This window comes from Aquarana catesbeiana, linkage group LG06 (genome assembly GCF_042186555.1).
Source record: "Aquarana catesbeiana isolate 2022-GZ linkage group LG06, ASM4218655v1, whole genome shotgun sequence".
Classification (NCBI taxonomy): Eukaryota; Metazoa; Chordata; class Amphibia; order Anura; family Ranidae; genus Aquarana; species Aquarana catesbeiana.
This window is the reverse complement of record NC_133329.1, coordinates 75,145,874-75,164,343: the sequence shown is the minus strand read 5'-3', so window position 1 is coordinate 75,164,343 and position 18,470 is coordinate 75,145,874. Positions and strand designations below refer to the sequence as shown.

Here is an 18,470-nt window from a genome sequence, read left to right as displayed (position 1 = left end):
TATTTTCAATGACCTTAAGGTGGACAACCATGCAGGAAGTGTACTATGTGGGAAATGTATCCATGGTGATCATATGCCTTATTCGCTACTGTTTCTTAAAGGATCAGTATACAGCGAGGAAAACGTACTGGAATCGATTTCTGTGTTGTGTGCTTGACCCGTCTTTTAGATACTGAGTGTTCTTTCTCTTCTACCCAGACCTACCGACCTGTCAGAGCTCCTGAAAGAAGGCACAAAGGAATCTCACGACAAGGCTGAAAATACCACGTTTGTGAAGGACTTTCTGAAGGGACGGATCAAGAGGGAACTGTTTAAGGTTGGTGCTTGCAGCCTGATGGCCCAAAAATGTGCTGTACATTTCTACACAATACTTCATTTCTTATACGCCGTATTTTCAGTTCGACTTTTATTGAGAAGACTACAGTCTACTTTAGGTCAGTTATATACACATGCATTCCAGTCCCTTGCTCCATTATGAGGGCTGCATGACAGTCTGTCTGCTATAATCATATGATCAGTCCCAGGGTTGTAATAGAACAGAAACTGCTAGGAAAAGGAAGCAGCCGGTCACATGATCAGGAGGTTATATTTCTGGGGTGTTTTTGTAGACAAGCTGTATGCAGAGCCCTCTCTTGTTGCCTTGGTCACAGGGAAGCAAAACGTAATTGTTTTGAGCAGTTTTCTAAATGGGTTCAGCTCTTATGTCTGTACACCACTTATAGACCAGAGCAATTTTTATATTACTGCTATAGGCTGGTTTATTTGACAATAACTTTGCCAAATGCTTAAAAGATAAGTTCACCTTTGGGAACATGTTACATGTTTCACCCATTTTTAGGGTGGAACATGTAACCTGTTCCTACTTCTGCAGCTGCCGCTGCCTCTAGTGACAGCAAGCAGGGGATCTTTTTCCCTTACTTGCTGTCACTATTTAAAAAAAAAGCAAAAAAAAAACACAGCCATGCAGGACTCCACCCACGTGGCTACATCATTCAGTTCTCAATGAACTACCATGGGGCGGTTGAGCGCTCTGGTAGTTCATGGCCTCTTTCTGTCTGTGTATATCTGCCTGCTCATACAAGCACACAGATACACTGACAGTCTGCAGGAGTCCTGCATGGCACCAGGGATCTGCTGATTGTGATTGCAATGCTTTACAGCAGGTGTAGGCAACCTTTCAGAGGTTGAGATCTACCTGGACAACATGTAGGAAATCAAAGAGTCTTTGCCCCCATTTTAAAATAAATAAAGCCTAAAATGAAAACACAGTAGTGTCTCCTGCCCCACTTCAAATCACACCCCCTTCCCCCCACTGTAGTGTTCTCTGCCCTTCTCCACACATACACATGGTAGTGTCCTCTGTCACCCACTGTAGTGCCCCCCCCCCCCCCCCCCATAGCAGTGTCCTCTGCTGTAGTGCCGTCTGGCCCCCCCCGGTAGTGTCCTCTGGCAGCGCCGCCCCCCCACAGTGGTGTGCTCTGCCGCACCATACCCCCCCAGTAGTGTCCTCTGCCACCCCATAGCAGTGTCCTCTGCACCAACCCCCCCCCATAGCAGTGTGCTCTGCCATCCCACTCTGCTGTAGTGTCCTCTGCCACCCTATACCAGTTTCCTCTGCACCAGACCGTACCCCCCCCCCCAGTAGTGTCCTCTGCCACCCTATAGCAGTGTCCTCTGCACCAGACCCCCCCCACCCCCCAGTAGTGTCCTCTGCTCCTCTATGGTTGCTTCCTCTGTTGTGCACAAAGAAGTGTTCACAACACACAGCTGTGGGTAGCTCTCTCCTACCTTACAGCGGCTGTACATTACAGAGAAGTGAGGGGCAACATAGTGCTGAATGAAGGGGATCTGCTTTACTTAACTTTGCATGTCAACTAGCAGGTGATTGGTTGCTAGGCAAAGTTAACCAAAGTGACTCCCGGTCACGCCCTTCTCCCAGCGCGTTTTTTCTTTTCACTCCGCTCTGCTAGTGAAGGGAGAGCAATGCCGGCGGAGGCTGGGGGAAGCATCGGCACAGCCCTGATCGTGATCTACCTGTCGGCTTCCCGTGATCGGTAGGTAGATCGCGATCGACGGGTTGCCGGCCCTGGCCTTGCAGGCTCCAAGTAAAAAAAAAATATCAAATGCACATTTTTTTCTTAACCTACAAAAAGATGTGCTTTCATTTATTTTTTTAAAGGTGAACTTCTCCTTTTAAAGTTGAAGTAAAAATGGTTCCTAAATCAGCTAAAAATAACATGACCTAATTGCTTTTAATTTTTTTTTTTTTCTACTACTTCCTCCTGGAAGCTTCCTTTTTTAGTTGTCTCCTGGCCGTGTCTCTAAATTTCTGTTCTCTTTTTTGCTGCCGGGACCTATGGAGTTTTGTGTGAATCTCTGCAGTGTGCATGCTCCTGCTTTGTACTACAGCTCTATGTGCAGACATAGATCTGCGGTCAGTCACCACTGCAGGGGAGAAGAGGCAAGGTCTGTGTCCTTCTAATGCTGGCTGTGTGTGGTGCTCTGAACAGCTGAACTTGGAGCTGTAGTACAAGGAAGGATTGTGCAGGTTGTAGATCGTCTCATAGAATTCCATAGATCCCAGTGGCACAAAGAGAACAGGAATATAGTAGCTTGTGCAGCCAGGGGACAGTTGAACATGGAAACTCCAAAGAGAAAAAAAGAAAATTAAAATGCTTATTTTGTTTTTATTTGATTTAGGAAAACATTTGACTTTAATACCATTTTAAGGGGAATAAGAAGTTAAAGAGGGCTGCTTAGGGTAAACGTAGGGTTAGTAAAGGATTAAATAGGAACACCTTTTATTTTAGAAGAAAAAAAATAAATATTTTTTTGATCATGTTGTATATGCAAATGGAAGCTTGTCCCTTTTTTGATTTGTAGATGATTGAAACAGAATAAATACAAAAGTAACAATGATGCTTTCTATCTCCCTATGTATGTCTCCTGTCTGAATAGGACAAAAGGTTTGTTTTTTTTGGCAGCAGCTATTACATCTGCTTGTATTTACACAGCTTTTACTAGCAAGTCTGAGGAGGGAGGGAGGGAGCGGCAGAAGAACAGGATGTACTGTACTACATAAGTTGTGTACTTCCATTAAGTTTTCTTGGAGGTGTATAGGATGTCCAGTGTCCTCCTAACCACGCCATTTTTTGCGATACGGCACTGCATTACTTTAAATGACAATTGCCCGGCCGTGCAACACTGTACACAAATAACATTTTTTCCCACAAATAGTTTTCTTTTGGTGGTATTTGATCACCTCTGCGTTTGTTTTTTGCTCTATAAAAAAAAAAATCCAACCATTTTGAAAAAAAAACAAAAAAAATTTTTACTTTCTGCTCTAAATCATATCCATTAAAAAGAAAAAAAAAAATCAAATTTCTTCGTAAATTTAGGTCCATATGTATTCTGCTACATGGTTTTCGGTAAAAAAAAAATCCCAGTAAGCGTATATTGATTGGTTTGCACAAAAGTCATAGAATCTACAAACTATGGGATATTTATCTATTTTATATTTTTTTTACTAGTAATGGCAGAGATCAGACTTATAGTGGTCCTGCGATATTGCGGCAGTCAATCAGACACTAACTGGAACTTTGTGGGTACCAGTTACACAAATGCAGTGATCAGTGCTAAAAATATGCACTGTTCATTGCACTAATGACACTGGCTGGGAAGGGGTTAACATCAGGGGTAATCAAAGGTTTAACTGTATGCCTAGCCTCTTTTTATTAGTGTGGGAAGTGCTTGTACTAGGGGAAGGCATGGATCCTTGTCCCTGCTCTGCAGAGATGAGGGAAGAAATTGGCTGCACACCGACATGAGTGAAGTCCATTTATTGAATGTTCCATACAAACAATGACACACACCACGGTTGCAGTAGCCTGGACAGAGGTGGACTAGTTTCGCAACTCTGTTCCGGCTACTGCAACCGTGGTGTGTGTCATTGTTTGCATGGAACGTTCAATAAATGGACTTCAATCATGTCGGTGTGCAGCCAATTTCTTCCTTCACCCCATTGTGCCTGAAGATTCTCACCTGGAGTGGTGATTTTCCTTTGTTGCCTGCTCTGCAGAGACACAGAATCCTTGTCTTCCCATCTGCCTTGTTTACATTGCCAGCCTGCAGTTCTGTTACTGTGGCTGATGATCAACGGGTGCCGAGGGACATCGGGTCCACGGTACCCGCTGACTGGCTCCCACTGTGTGTAATCAGAGGGAGTGAGCTGCTGGTGGCGCCCATTTGCGCCCTTACCCGGAAGTGCAAGATCATGTGTATACTGTATATATGTGATCCTGCGCACAGCGGCCGCCCTCAGTAAAACCTCTATAGGATGGTTGCTAAGTGGTTAAAGAACAACTTTTGGTGGAGTTATCATGAAAATCTCCTACCCCATCAATAGGCAGCCTCTCCCTCCCCTTTGGAGATCCTCGTTGTCTTGCCTTGCGCACTGCTGTACAGCCTTTGCAGATTGTATCGGACGTGTCCCAAGCCTATTGCTGGAGTTGAAGTGTTCTGGGTGGCTGGGCCAGTAATAGGAATAAATGGGCCGAACAACGTCATGTGCCATAAAAGCTAAATATGACTTGGACTTTTTACTGCAAAGATTATGCTGCAGGGGACAGAGCTGATGGAAAATGTTAAGTTTGGCTGCCACTCAGGGTATTGGGGGGAACATTTAAAGGCGACAGGTAGGATCAACGTTTTCAAAGCTCTTGATTTAGAAATGAGCAACTGGAGGTAAATGTAAGCATTATCTTGGGCTTTTACCTTTTTTCTTTGTGGAGTTTTTTTTAAATGTCTTGGTGGTTTTTACTTTAGTTGATTTAAAACCAAAGGGGTATCTTGAATTGTAACCTTGTTTAATTACAACTATTATAATCCGCTTCTTGTCATAACTGTCCCAGAAATCACTTACCTGTGTACTCTTCTGCTTAATTTTTTTGGAAAAGAAAGATCTAAAAGGTGTTTCTCTCATACACAGCTGGCCACCACTGCGCTCTTCTATACATACTCTGCTCTGGAGGAGGAGCTGGACCAGAATAAAGAGCACCCAGCCATCACCCCGCTATATTTCCCACAGGAGCTTCACAGGGCTGAGGCTCTGAAGAAGGATCTTCTCTATTTTTATGGAGAAGACTGGGAGGAGGCCATCCAGTGCTCAGATGCTACCAAAGCCTACGTGGAGCGGATCCACCATCTGGGTCTTCACCAGCCAGAGCTGCTGGTGGCTCATGCCTACACCCGCTACATGGGGGACCTGTCAGGAGGCCAGATCTTGAAGAAAGTGGCTCAGAGAGCCCTGCACCTCCCCAGTGAGGGGCAGGGTGTCCAGTTCTACATGTTTGATAATATCACTAACGCCCAGCAGTTCAAGCAGCTGTATAGGGCCAGAATGAACACACTGGACCTGGACAGTGAGACCAAAGGGAGGATCGTAGAGGAGGCTAACCGTGCCTTCCGGTTCAATATGGAGGTGAGTGCTGTATATTTAACTCTGTCACCTTTTAAGGCATTGTACACACTTAGGGTCGGTTCACACATGGGCAACACGACTTTAGCGCGACTTTGTACCGCGACTTCAACGCGGCTTCAGCGCGACTTTAGCGCGACTTCAGCGCGACTTCGGCAAATTACGAGGCGACTTGAAGTCGCCTCCATGACAGGCGACTTTGCCTGTGGCCAATCACCTCTCTGGGAGGGAGGGGGGGAGGGAGGGGTTTTCTCTGCAAAGTCGCTTGACTTTACAGAGAGATCCGACTTGCAGGCGACTTACATTGAGTTGAATGGGTACAAGTCGCCTACAAGTCGGATAGAAGTAGTACAGGAACCTTTTCTGAAGTCGGAGCGACTTCAGTAGTGTCAATTAAGACGCTCCCATTGCCTACCATGTTAATCTAAATACAAAGCGACTTGGGGCGACTTGGGGCGACTTGAGGGCGTACAAGTCGGATCCCAAGTCGCCCCAGTGTGAACCGACCCTTAAGATCCATGGAAACATTCACAAATTAGAGCTGAAGATTACTATAATGGCCAAAAAATAAAAAGTTGCTTAACGTTTAAATACACTCTTCTTAGTTTACTCACTGTTGTTACACAAGCCGAAGTCCATGTGTGCATGGCCAAAGGTAATCTGTCACTTTGCCCATTCAGGAGGTAACTAGACTGGTAAGAAAAAGTATGTGAACCCCAGAATTAACTGTTTTTCTGCAGTAATTTGCCATAAAATGTGATCTGCTCCTCATCTAAATCACAACAATAGACAGTGTGTGTTATCAGCTTAAGCTGATAACACACACTGGGGTTAATTTACTAAAGGCAAATCGACTGTGCACTGTTGCACTCTGCAAGTGTAGTTGATCCAGGGCTTAGTAAATGAGCAGAAGCTCTGCTGACTTCCATCATCCAATCATGTGCAAGCAAAAATGCTGTTTTGTTTTTTTTGTTTTTTTTTTTTGTTTTTTTTTTCCTTGCATGTGATTTGCAAAGTGAAGCTTTACCTTATTTACAAAACTCTGGAGCAACTACACTTGCAGAATGCAACTGCACATTGCAAAGTGCAGAGTCTATTAGTCTTTAGTAAATCAAACCCCAATGTGTGCAAAAACAGCTCTGGCAGTGGAAAGGTTAAGTTAGGAAAGAGAACGCTGAGCGCTAATTCTTGTGTGACCAAAAAAAATACTAATATATAAAGGCCTAAACAGCTTTTGTCTTGTAAAATAGGAGGATAAAAACTGAATGAAAAGAAGTAGTAGACGACAACGGTTCTTCTCTCAGACTATATCTCTGGGCCTGGCTCTGTTTCTGTTCTGCTTCCCCTTCTAAAGTTGGAAGGTTGTGTTTTGTGGATATGCGTTAATTAACCTTCTACTCCCTCCTTTCCTGTGCTTGTATCCTCAGGTGTTTGATGAGCTGGATAAAATAGGAGCTACAATTCCCGATGAGCCTCAGGGTGCTGGTCTCCCATTGCATGACGGGAAGGGAGATCTCCGCAAGTGCCCCTATTATGCTGCTAAAGAAGGTGAGCTTTGTGAGAATATTCTTTTAAATGCCACCACTTCCACCTCTGCAGGGATGTCACCAGCACACCGGTGCGCTTCCCAGGAGGACTTTATAGTCACTAAAGCCAGCCATAGATGGTTCAAATCTTGGTTGGTTCAGCAGGGACCGGCCAAGATTTGAGCCATGTATGGGCAGGCTGATTATACCCAAGTCAATCCATCGATCAACTTGGGTACAGCAATAATCACTGCGTTCTCCTGACAGGGACCTCCTAACAAGGGCAACACAATAGCCCTGCGGGACGGATTCCCGATCAACACTGACTGTGTTGATGGGGGAATCGACTGATTTTCTTTCCTGCAACCCACGGTTGTAGGACGGATATTGCATCATCTATGGCCTGCCTAAAGCAAGGGTACACACTATAAGCTTGCTTTCTTTCCTTCACCCTCCCTCAAGGGAAAAAAAACTGACAGGCTGCTGTACTAACACAAGCAATGTTAGTACAGTGATCTCCCCTGCTGTGCTATTGTGTTCTGACGGGGAGATCGACCCCAGCCATTGGCTACCAGCGCTGATCGGATGCCAGTTGGTGGGGTGGATAGGATCAGTGACAGAGGGATGGTGGGATGGGATCGGTGGCAGAGGGATGGTGGAATGGATGGGATCGGTGGCAGGGGGATGATGGGATCAGTGGCAGAGGGATTGTGGTGAGGATGGGATCAGGGGCTGTGGGGTGGATGGGATCAGGGGCAGGGGGATGGGATCAGGGGCAGAGGGATGGTGGTGAGGGTGGGATGGGATCAGGGGCAGTGGGATGGTGGTGAGGGTGGGATGGATGGGATCAGGGGCGTAGGGGTGGGATGGGATAGGATGATGGGATCAGGGGCAGGGGGATGGTGGTGAGGGTGGGATGGGTGGGATCAGGGGCAGAGGGGTGGGGGTGGGATGGGATAGGATGATGAGATCAGGGGCAGAGGGGTGGTGGTGAGGGTGGGATGGGATCAGGGGCAGTGGGATGATGGGATCGGGGCAGAGGGATGGTGGTGAGGGTGGGATGGATGGGATCAGGGGCAGAGGGATGGGATGATGGGATCAGGGGCAGAGGGGTGGTGGTGAGGGTGGGATGGGATCAGGGGCAGTGGGATGATGGGATCAGGGGCAGTGGGATGGTGGTGAGGGTGGGATGGATGGGATCAGGGGCGTAGGGGTGGGATGGGATAGGATGATGGGATCAGGGGCAGGGGGATGGTGGTGAGGGTGGGATGGGTGGGATCAGGGGCAGAGGGGTGGGGGTGGGATGGGATAGGATGATGAGATCAGGGGCAGAGGGGTGGTGGTGAGGGTGGGATGGGATCAGGGGCAGTGGGATGATGGGATCGGGGCAGAGGGATGGTGGTGAGGGTGGGATGGATGGGATCAGGGGCAGAGGGATGGGATGATGGGATCAGGGGCAGAGGGGTGGTGGTGAGGGTGGGATGGGATCAGGGGCAGTGGGATCAGGGGCAGAGGGGTGGGGGTGGGATGGGATCAGTGACTCTAGCGCTCACCAGCTCTGTCAGTCGATTTCCCCTCCTCCATGCTCAGTGGGTCTCTGCCTCTCTTCTCATCAGCTCACTTTCTGCTTCAGTGTCCATCTCCATGGGCGGGGGGGCGGGGCTTTATCCACCAGGCAGGCTCTGCCTCTGTGTTTCTTTTGGAGAGGCAGAGCACCGCATGGAGTAACAAATTACATCATCAGAGATCAATTCGGCTGACTCTCAACATCGATGCAGAATCGCAAACGTCTGAATATCGATGCTGCAATTATATTCAACACCCCTATTAACAAGTTCATAACATTTCACAAGATGTTTTCTATCTGCAGAAAAGAATATCTGGTGAACCTGCCATAAAGGTCCTTGTTTGGGCACTTCCTTTTATGGGGAGACAACTCTTCCATTTGTGCTTTTGCATTGGAACCTTTTTGCACACAACTCTGGTGGAGACTTGAGACCATGCCAGCACACATTGCATAGACATGGTTTATTGTTGTCACTATCAGGAAGCCGGTTCAGAGCAGTGATGTGCAGCTGAGGCTGGAGTGAGTGCATGTAGACAGGAAGTGACTGAAATAGACTGGAGGAGATCAGCATCACTGAGATGGGGAAGGTGTGAAAACAGAATTTAATGGGGGAAAAAAATGGCAGTTTGGTAAACCAGTACATCTAGCTAACTACATATAATCCAGTTAAAGTTTAGATCTACTGTATTTCTATTGCATTGACGCATACACCTCTGTGTCTGTCTCCCTCTCTCTCCTGCAGCAGCCACCGGAATTTCAGGTTGTCCATTTCATTCTGCACTGGCCCTCGCAAGTCGCCCTGAAGTCAAAGCCCTTTTAGCTGCCTTTGCTGCTGCCATCGCTGCCACCATCGCTTGGTACTGGATGTGATGCCAGCCGGATGACACCTTATGGGCTTCTAACAAAACTGGGACATTATGTCTGTTCAGCAACAGAGGTGGCTGGATGACACGGATGTGGTGTAGAGTATACTGTCCAACCCTATGCCTAACATTCCCATAATCCTTTAGTTCCCCTAAGGAGAGTACATCCAGCAGAGCTGGGTTCAACCTCCTATCCCACCCGCTGCTTCACCAAGCACACACTGCTGTTACCAGGCCCTCATTCTGCCTATTTTCTAGACTGCCATAGCAAAACCGCTAAAGCCAAAGGGCTCCAAGTATATAAAATTACAAATCTCCCTTTCATGCCAGAAATGGGAGAGTATCTTTAGCAGTCGAGGGCCATTATTTTAGTCTGGCTACAGAGTAAAGAGAAGCTTTGTGTTTAAGGACAAGTCCACCCCAAACTGGTATTTCAAATATTGCCGGTGGCTTGAATCGCCCCTGGATCTCTAATATCTCTCAGGCCTCATGAGGAAAAGATCTCTACTGGAGTTCCCAACTCCGCCCACTGCCCACAGCCTTCTTGAAGCAAAATAAGAGTGAGTCCTCTTAAAAGTGACTGCAGTAGCTGGGTGCAGATGGGAACTCTTGATACAGAGATCTTATCTCAGGTGATGTAAAACGCCAGCGAGCTTCAAGCCAGCAAAAACTGACATTTCTACTGGAAGGGGATTGACCATTTAAAAGCGAGGTCTAAAGAGCAAATATCTACAGGTATTGACAGCAGCCAGTCAGATTTCAGCTCTGCAAATGTGAATACAAGCTGAGTTCTGGTTGGGTTACCGTACCTTACATGATGCTTATCTGCTTATAATAAAAGCAATGAAGAGATTCCCTAGGAAAGGAAACTTCCACTGCTTTAAAGATAAGTTCACTTTCACAGAAAGTGCACTTATCCTTTTTGCCCTGCTGACCTTAGGTAACTTCCCGCCTCCTCCAACCCAGATGTATGCTTACCTGAATCTCTTGGCTGTGGCCTCCCACTATGTTATTCTCTGGCGAAAAAAAGTGCAGCCTTGCAGTTCATTCCTATAGATTTGTATGGGACAGTCTCCAGCTGTCGGAGACCTCCCGTTATAGCTTGATGGCCATAGATCCCCCTCAGATGGCTTGAATTAGGTGGCTCTGCAAACACCACCTAGCATGACAAGTAGATTTAAAAAGCTGGGTAGAAAAAAAAAATCATTAATCAAGCAGTGACTGAATCCTACCCTGTTTCCCCGAAAATAAGGCCTAGCGTGATTGTCAGTGATGGCTGCAATATAAGCCCTACCCCCCAAATAAGCCCTACCCTGTTTCCCCGAAAATAAGCCCTACCCTAAAAATAAGACCTACAAGGACTTTAACTAGGGCTTGTTTGGGGGGTAGGGCTTATATTTCAGCCATCACTGACAATCACGCTAGGTCTTGTTTTCGGGGAAACAGGGCATCAAGTGCTGTCACTATTTGGCCTGGTATTCAGGTAGCCATGGATGCTGAAGCTACCTGAGTACAATAACCAGCAGTGAAGATTCCCCTATCCACACTGCTGCATAGATTAGGGAATTTATTTAATTTTTTCTCTTTCAAACTGCTGACTTAACAAGAGGAAATCAAGCTGTTTATGGGGACTGCCAATGCAAAAAGGCATTTAATGGGGGGGAATAACATTGTTGCAGTGGGGTTGGACTGCAGGTAAATTTACATCTGGCGTGGAGCAGGGTGGGATATAATATGCTGGGGAAGGGAAATGCCAGGGCATCTATCCTTTAACTAGGGGCCCTGAGTATTTAAATCCCACTGGGCAGCTTCAAGCCTGCGTGGCTTCTGAGTATTTATCCAAAATCCAATTCAGATATGTGAACATTTATGGCAGTACTTCTCCCAGCTACCAGTCCATATTAGCAGAGCTGCACTCCCGTAAGAACTCTGCCCTCACTTCTATTATTAAGTTCAAGGGAAAGTCCACCCAAAACTGAGGTTTTAGTTTCCAGTAGAGGCTGGGGAGTTGAGCAGACCTAGCAATTAGCATGCTAAGTAACCGTAACACTTCCAGGTATTTATTACCTCTCACAAAGATCACAGTACTCACCCAAAAATGCCTTCATTTTCTTTTTTTTTTGGAAGGACGAGCACATTTTTTTTAGGCATCATCCCAGGTTACCATTTACTTCCTAGACCAGTGATGGTGAACCTTGGCACCCCAGATGTTTTGGAACTACATTTCCCATGATGCTCAACTACACTGCAGAGTGCATGAGCATCATGGGAAATGTAGTTCCAAAACATCTGGGGTGCCAAGGTTTGCCATCACTGTCCTAGACTAAAGGGGGGTATAGACAGATCGAAATTCAGCTGGATCAGCAGCGATCAGCCAAATTTGAATCTGTGTGTGGCCCTCCGTTTCTGATAGAAGTCAATTGACCGCTCTGGAAAACATTCATTGATCAGCAAATGCAGCCAATTGGCTGTAGCTGATAAGTTTATTCTGTTAGAGGAGAGTCCCTGCTGTCAGAATACAATGTCGCAGTAGGTAGGATTCCTCTATCCACCTCGCCTGTGTATATGGGGGGAATCATTTTGTTCAGTCTGCTGGCTAAACAAAAAAAAAACAAAACATGTATACACAGCTTTAGATGGCGGCTAAGGGATGACGCCATCATGTATTCTCTGGTGTCTGCAGTTTTTGACTGTTTTCTCAAATATCTGACACTACTGCAGCCTCTCATCTTGGAACTTGCTATAAAGTTGCAATATTGCAGTCTTATTACTGGAAAGAGGAGACTGAGGAAATGCTTCCTTGTGCCTGCAGCAGACTGATGACATCTTAGCCTAGGCAATGTCACTGGCTGGAACTCAATGACTGCTTTTTATTGATAAAAGGTGGAGCTTTTTTTTCTTTTTAAATTACCCTTTTGCTGTATGTTGTGACCTCTCAGGAATTCATTCATGCCGGTTTGTCCACTTTAACCTCCCTGAGAGTCTCTTCTCTGTGGGACGCTTATTGGTGATTTCCTGGTTCTACACATCTGCTCTGCTCATTGAGGGGCTCCCACCATCCCTGATGCATTTTTTTTCAATTTTATTTTTTACTATGGGAAGAGGAGCCAAAACGAACACTGGCGGGTGGGATCACCCAAATCTCTAGATGGGGACAAAGTGGGAAATTATGGCAGGGAGATCTCCCTGTTGGAGTTCACAAGACATAAGATTTTGAGGACTAACTCAGCTCACCAGATTTTGTCTACAACTAAACTTTTCCGTTTGGGTGGAATTACCTTTTAGAGCCCAACTCCATCGAAAAAAAATGTTCCCTATACAGTGGGGCTGTGCTCGCACTGCACAGGTCAACTGATTGTTTTGCCTAGGGGTGAGAAATCTTATATTCACCTGATCCTTCAATCCTCTGGAAACGGCGCTCCCCCACAGTCCAGCAGTGGACTGCTCCTCTTCTATGAAGCCTGCTCTGGGCTTGATGATGTCAGGAACAGTCCACTATTCCAGACCGCTGGAAAGCAGAGGTGCTGGAATACACTTGTGCTGGGGGGATCAGAAAATCAGGTAAGTATATCTCCACTCTCCAATCCCCCAGAAGAGGAAAAAAAATCAGTTGACCCATGCAGTGTGGGCACAGACCCACTGAATGGGAAAGATGGGGGTTTTTTTGCCCGGAGTTGGGCTTTAATGGACCAAGGGCTGTATTTCACTGAATAGCCTGCCTGTGTGAGTAAGTGGAAGAGAATGCCTTGGGAATGCACTCTAGAACTCTCTGGCTACATTGCACTGTACTGACATATCCGCCTAGTGTCACTTGGTGTTTTTATTCAAGTGTTTTTAAGAGGATGCAGCCATATAGAAATGATATATGCAATTATCCCAAAGAGAATTAATTATATGTGACACAAAAGTATTAGGAGGAAAGTGGGAGGAACTGGGCTGTATTGACATAGGGAGTGTGTTTTCCTCTCTGACACCAATCCATCAGTCCAAATTTCATAGGAAGAGTGCACTTTAAAACAAGTGCATTATCCTTTTTGCCCCCCTGACCTATCCTAACCCACCCCTCCCCTCCACAAATGCACACTTACCTTGGTCCAAAAACCATGGCCTCTGGTGTTTGTTTACATCCAGCACCGTAAGTCTTCACTGTCTTGGCTGTGACTGCATTACGGCCCCCAAGGCTGGGGATGCTCAGTGACTGTCCCATAGAGGTCTAAAGCCCGGAAAAACACGATCGGATTTTCCAACAGGAAATGTTCAATATCAGGCTGTTGGTGGAAAATCCGACCGTGTGTATGCTCCATTGGACAATTGTTGGCGGACTTTCCGCCAACAAATGTTGGCTAGCATGTCTTCAAATTTTCCGCCAACAAATGTCTGTTGTCGGATTTTCCGATCGCATGTACACAAGTCCGTCGGACAAAAAGTCCAAAGTACAAACATGCATGCTCGGAAGCAGAAGCGGTCAGTCTTGTAAACTAGCATTCGTAATGGAGAATTAACATTCGTGACGTGGAAAATTATGAAATCTCGAAATGCAGCGCACAATTCTCTTCTTCTTTAATGGGATAATAATGAAGCTGCTTTGCTGGTGATACTGATGGAGTTATTGCAAACGAATTTTCAAAGGCTTTTTTTTTCCTAGTGATATCAAGAATAATATTAATATGCTTTTTATTTTTTTATTTGGGCAAATTAAAACACCAATATCCCGTAGTTTTGAAAAAATAACAAAGCAATAATTCCAAGGCCAATAATAAATAACACGTTATCTGCTCTCATTCCGCAACATGTCTGGTTGACGAATGACCGTTCAGAAACGAACTGAAAAGCACGAAATGAAAAACACGAAAAGAAAAGCGTGAATCAACACTCACCAAACTTCTACTAACATGAAATTAGCAGAAGGAGCCCAAAGGGTGGCGCTAAAGAGCTGAAAAAACATGTAGTACGTCCAATACGTCACTACGTTCGTAATTGTTGGCCAAAAATTGTGTGACCGTGTGTATGCAAGACAAGTTTGGGCCAACACCAATCGGACAAAATTCCACGGTTTTGTTGTTGGAAAGTCCGATTGTGTGTACGAGGCATTAGGGGCTATAAGGTGCATACCCAGAAGAGCTGGAATGAATATATATATATATATATATATATATATATATATATATATATATATATATATATATATATATATATATATATATATATATATATAAATATTATAATATAGCCAGGACAGTGAACACTTGCAGGGCTGGATGTAAACCCCCGGAAGCACACACGTCTAATTGAAGCTATAATTATGCATCTGTGGAGAGATGGTGGGTGGCTTATGCTAGGCTCAAGGGGAAGGAGGCAAAAAAGGATGAATGAACTTAGTTTGAAAGTGTACTTCCACTTAAAAATTCTTGCACTACAAAGAGACTATATGGATGCCAGCCAATCTTTTTATCAGCGGGTGGAACTATAACTAGCGGCCGTCCATAGAGCCAGACATTTGTTGGAGCTGGAACCTGTTGCTTTTTTTCCTTAATTTTTTAAATATTGCTTGCTTTCATTTTTTATTCTGTGCATTCAGCAGCTGACCTGATTGCTCAGCTTGATAATTAAAGTGATTTGTACACTTACTATGAGCTTACTTAGAATGTACAGATCGCAGTAAAGTGACCCATAGTAATCAAACAGGCAGCATTTCTGCTGGGTAAGTCTGGTTGGTTCCTGTGAGGAACTGCACTTTGCACCGCCGCGGCACTTTTAGCATTGGTGAATACGCCTCTTACAGTGTTTTTTAAAGTTGTAACGTGAAGCTAACACAGATGAAGGTGGACGTTTCGCCCGCCATCCTGAACTGCACGGCAGTTCTTTACCTCCTTGGTAGGATAAACATATAAATATGTCAGGTCAAAAAAATGGTTGCTGACAGTCTGTAGGTTTTAGGACCATTTAAAGTGTGTATAAAGCCTTCATCTATTTTCCAATATGTTTGACATCATTTCTCACTCTATTAAATTGTCATAAGGCAATTTTAGTGCAACCTGCTTCAGAGTTTTTTTTTTTTTTTTTACCTGGAGAGCCGACCAGCGACTGCATTTCCTGTTGCAGACTGATAGCACCAAGCTGTAGCAGCAGTGTAGTCAGATGGCTGTGAACATATCTTCAGTTAAAATCAACCACGTAGTTTTACCACTTCCCATCTGCTTCTGTAAACAAGGCCTTGCCAGCCATACATGGATTGAAGTTCGGCCAGTTCAGCAGGGATTGACCAAATTTTGATCCATGTATGGGCAGATTGGTTGTACAATTTGATCAATTGATTGACCTGTTTACGACCAGCCTGTCAGGTTTTCCCCAAATGATAAGCGCAGCCGGCAGAATACAATAGCTCAGCGGGAAGGAATCCCTCTTCCACATTGATTGTGTGGATGGGGGAATTGGCTTTTTCTTTATTCTTTTTTGTTCAGCCTGCTGAACACAAAAAAAAAAAATATATGGCCTGCCTTAGGGCCCCGTACACACGATCCGAAAATCGTATGAAAAATGCCGCATTGGAATCGATCGTACAATAATTGGATCGTTAGTACAGAGCTTTCGAGAGGCGATCAGGACAGTTCATCCGATATTATTCTATCAAACGTGCACGGAAATTTTTTTCTTACGATGCCAGATCGTACGATTTTCGTTTAATCAGTACATCTATCGTTTGCAAATGCAATACAAATGCATTACAACACATGACATCACTTCCGAATTTTTATGCTGTCGTACGGGAATTTTCGTGACTTTAGTAAACTCATCAGATTCAACGTGAGATTAGCATGCAAAAAAAAAAAACGGACTATCATTCGTCCGATAATCGGATCGTGTGTACCGGGCATTAGGCCCCTTTCACATGGGATGGATCTGTGATGATCCGCCCCGTGAACATCCGCTTGCTCAGCAGGGATCGCTCTGTTGATCGCCACTGAGCCGGCGGATGACAGGGCAGTCCATGCCCACTGTGCAGGGACCGCCCTGTCAAATCTCCGCTCTCCCCTATGGGGGATCGGATGAACACAGACCGTCTGTCCGTGTTCATCCAAACCGCTCTGCAGACGGATAGAAAAATAGGATTTTCCTCCGTCTGCAGAATCGGACGATAGCAGGGATGGATGATATCGGGTGTCAGCGGATGTTCATCTGCTGACACCCGCTATCCCATAGGGATGCATGTATGTCCGTATTTCATCCGAAAATGGATGGATGAAATACGGACATACTGTCCGCTCGTGTGAAAGGGGCCTTAGAGAGCTAGAGGAAGTGGCTGATGGACTATGCGTGCCGTGATCACTGCACCCGTGTTCTAGTCCATCTGCCATAATGGCTGATTTGGCTTGTAATTCTTTCACAGATCTCTCTGTGAATGAATGACGTGGCTGTTTAAGAGAGAAACAGTGGCAGCAGGACCTGGGTGTGTTTGGAATAAGGGAACGGTCCCATTTTCACCATGTTGCACCCTAAATACCAGTGTAACATGGTGAGAAAGATGGAGTTAGCCTTTAAGAAATCTCTATACAGTGAGAAATGATGCCAAAAAAATAGATTTTAGCCTTACATACATTAAAGTTAGTAGGTTTAACGGTTACCTTTATATTTATTCTTAACATTTCAAAGCCTCTTTGAAGACATCCTGGTTTTTGGTGTTCTGATGATTAAGGATGTAAAGTATTGAGGAAAACTATAAGGTATGGTTATTTGAAAAGGTTGATGCCATCCATCATCTCAGCCTGACTGCTTTGTTTATAACCAAATAAATTAAAGACTAAAACCTGTGATGTGGTGTTAATTAATTTGGTTTCAATGTATGAATAACGGTAATCTACAGGTTGCCATTGCTTATATTTCTGAAAATGCTATCTTTCTGACATCCTCTAGCTTCTGTACGCTGTGTCACTGGGTAAAAGTCAAAATTCCTGATTGGCCTACTTGCTTCAGGTCAGTAGGACAGCCTGGCAAGTAGTATTTTTCAAAAGGAAAGGTCATCTTGGACAACACTTGTGGTTCTCTCCATTCAGGTGCTTTAAATCAAAGTCAATGGCTTGGTATTTTGGACAGCTATATTATCTAAGAAATTCCCAATACATGGCCTGTTGTGGGTACTTGAGGACAGGGTTGAGAACCACTGATCTAAAGGGAAATAAGGCTGTAAATGCAATATGTATGAAAAATATTCATTCACGCACGGATGCGCACACACGCACGTGCACTTTTTGTTTTATATATTTCTGAGCACTGGGGGCTAGCTAAAGATACAGCACAGCAGATGCTGCATGCTTTGAGACTCTGTCGTACTGAAAGTGAAATGTTGCATCACTGTGCTATTTAAAAGAAGTATGGAATTTTTTTTATTTATTTTTTTGTAGAATCATACTTGCCTAACTGGATGCAGCATTGCTCCCCTGCTGGCTCTAACACTGAGAATCGAGCGATCAAACACAGCTGATTGCTTGGTTCTCATAGTTCCATGAGCAGAGAGCTGGTGACTGTCTGTCACGCAGTCACCAACTCTCTGCTCTGTCCCTCCCACATGCTCACTAGAGCGCTGGGCTGTGGAGGGGGTGGGAGCAGCCTGCTCAGACTCTCAGCGGCTCGCTGAAAGGCTGAGCCAGGTGCCGGTCCAGGCATGTGGGCGGATTCCAACCATATGCTCACGATCTTTCCAGAGCCTGGACCGGCTCTGTGACATCAGTAGACTTCAGCCTGCTGTCTGCTGAAAATGGGTCACAGGAGTGCACAATGAACTGCATTCCTGTGATCCACAGGAGGAGTACAGCCAAATGAGCTTTGGCTGTACTTCTCCTTTAATCCTCTGTATACATTTGCCCAGTGCTTTACATAATGTATATTTCCTGCCCTTAAGAGCTTGCAATCTAATGTCCCTATCTCACATACTAGGGCCAATTTAGAGAGGAGCAAATTACCCCTAGTTGGGATTTGAAGCAGGGACCCCAGTGCTGCAAGACAAGATTACTTACTACTAAGCCGCTGCTCTGCACTGTGCT

General features: G+C 45.3%; 1 protein-coding gene across 1 annotated transcript in view; it reads left to right on the top strand.

Annotated features, from left to right (window-relative positions):
• Positions 1 to 17,241, top strand: part of HMOX2 (heme oxygenase 2) — a 28,281-nt gene extending 11,040 nt beyond the window's left edge. Inside the window, exons 3-6 of the mRNA XM_073636224.1 lie at positions 199 to 316; positions 4,988 to 5,479; positions 6,904 to 7,024; positions 9,312 to 17,241. Coding sequence (XP_073492325.1) covers positions 199 to 316; positions 4,988 to 5,479; positions 6,904 to 7,024; positions 9,312 to 9,439 — 859 coding nt within the window. The 3' untranslated portion in view covers positions 9,440 to 17,241. The remainder of the gene's footprint in view (positions 1 to 198; positions 317 to 4,987; positions 5,480 to 6,903; positions 7,025 to 9,311) is intronic.
• Positions 17,242 to 18,470: the final 1,229 nt, after the last annotated feature.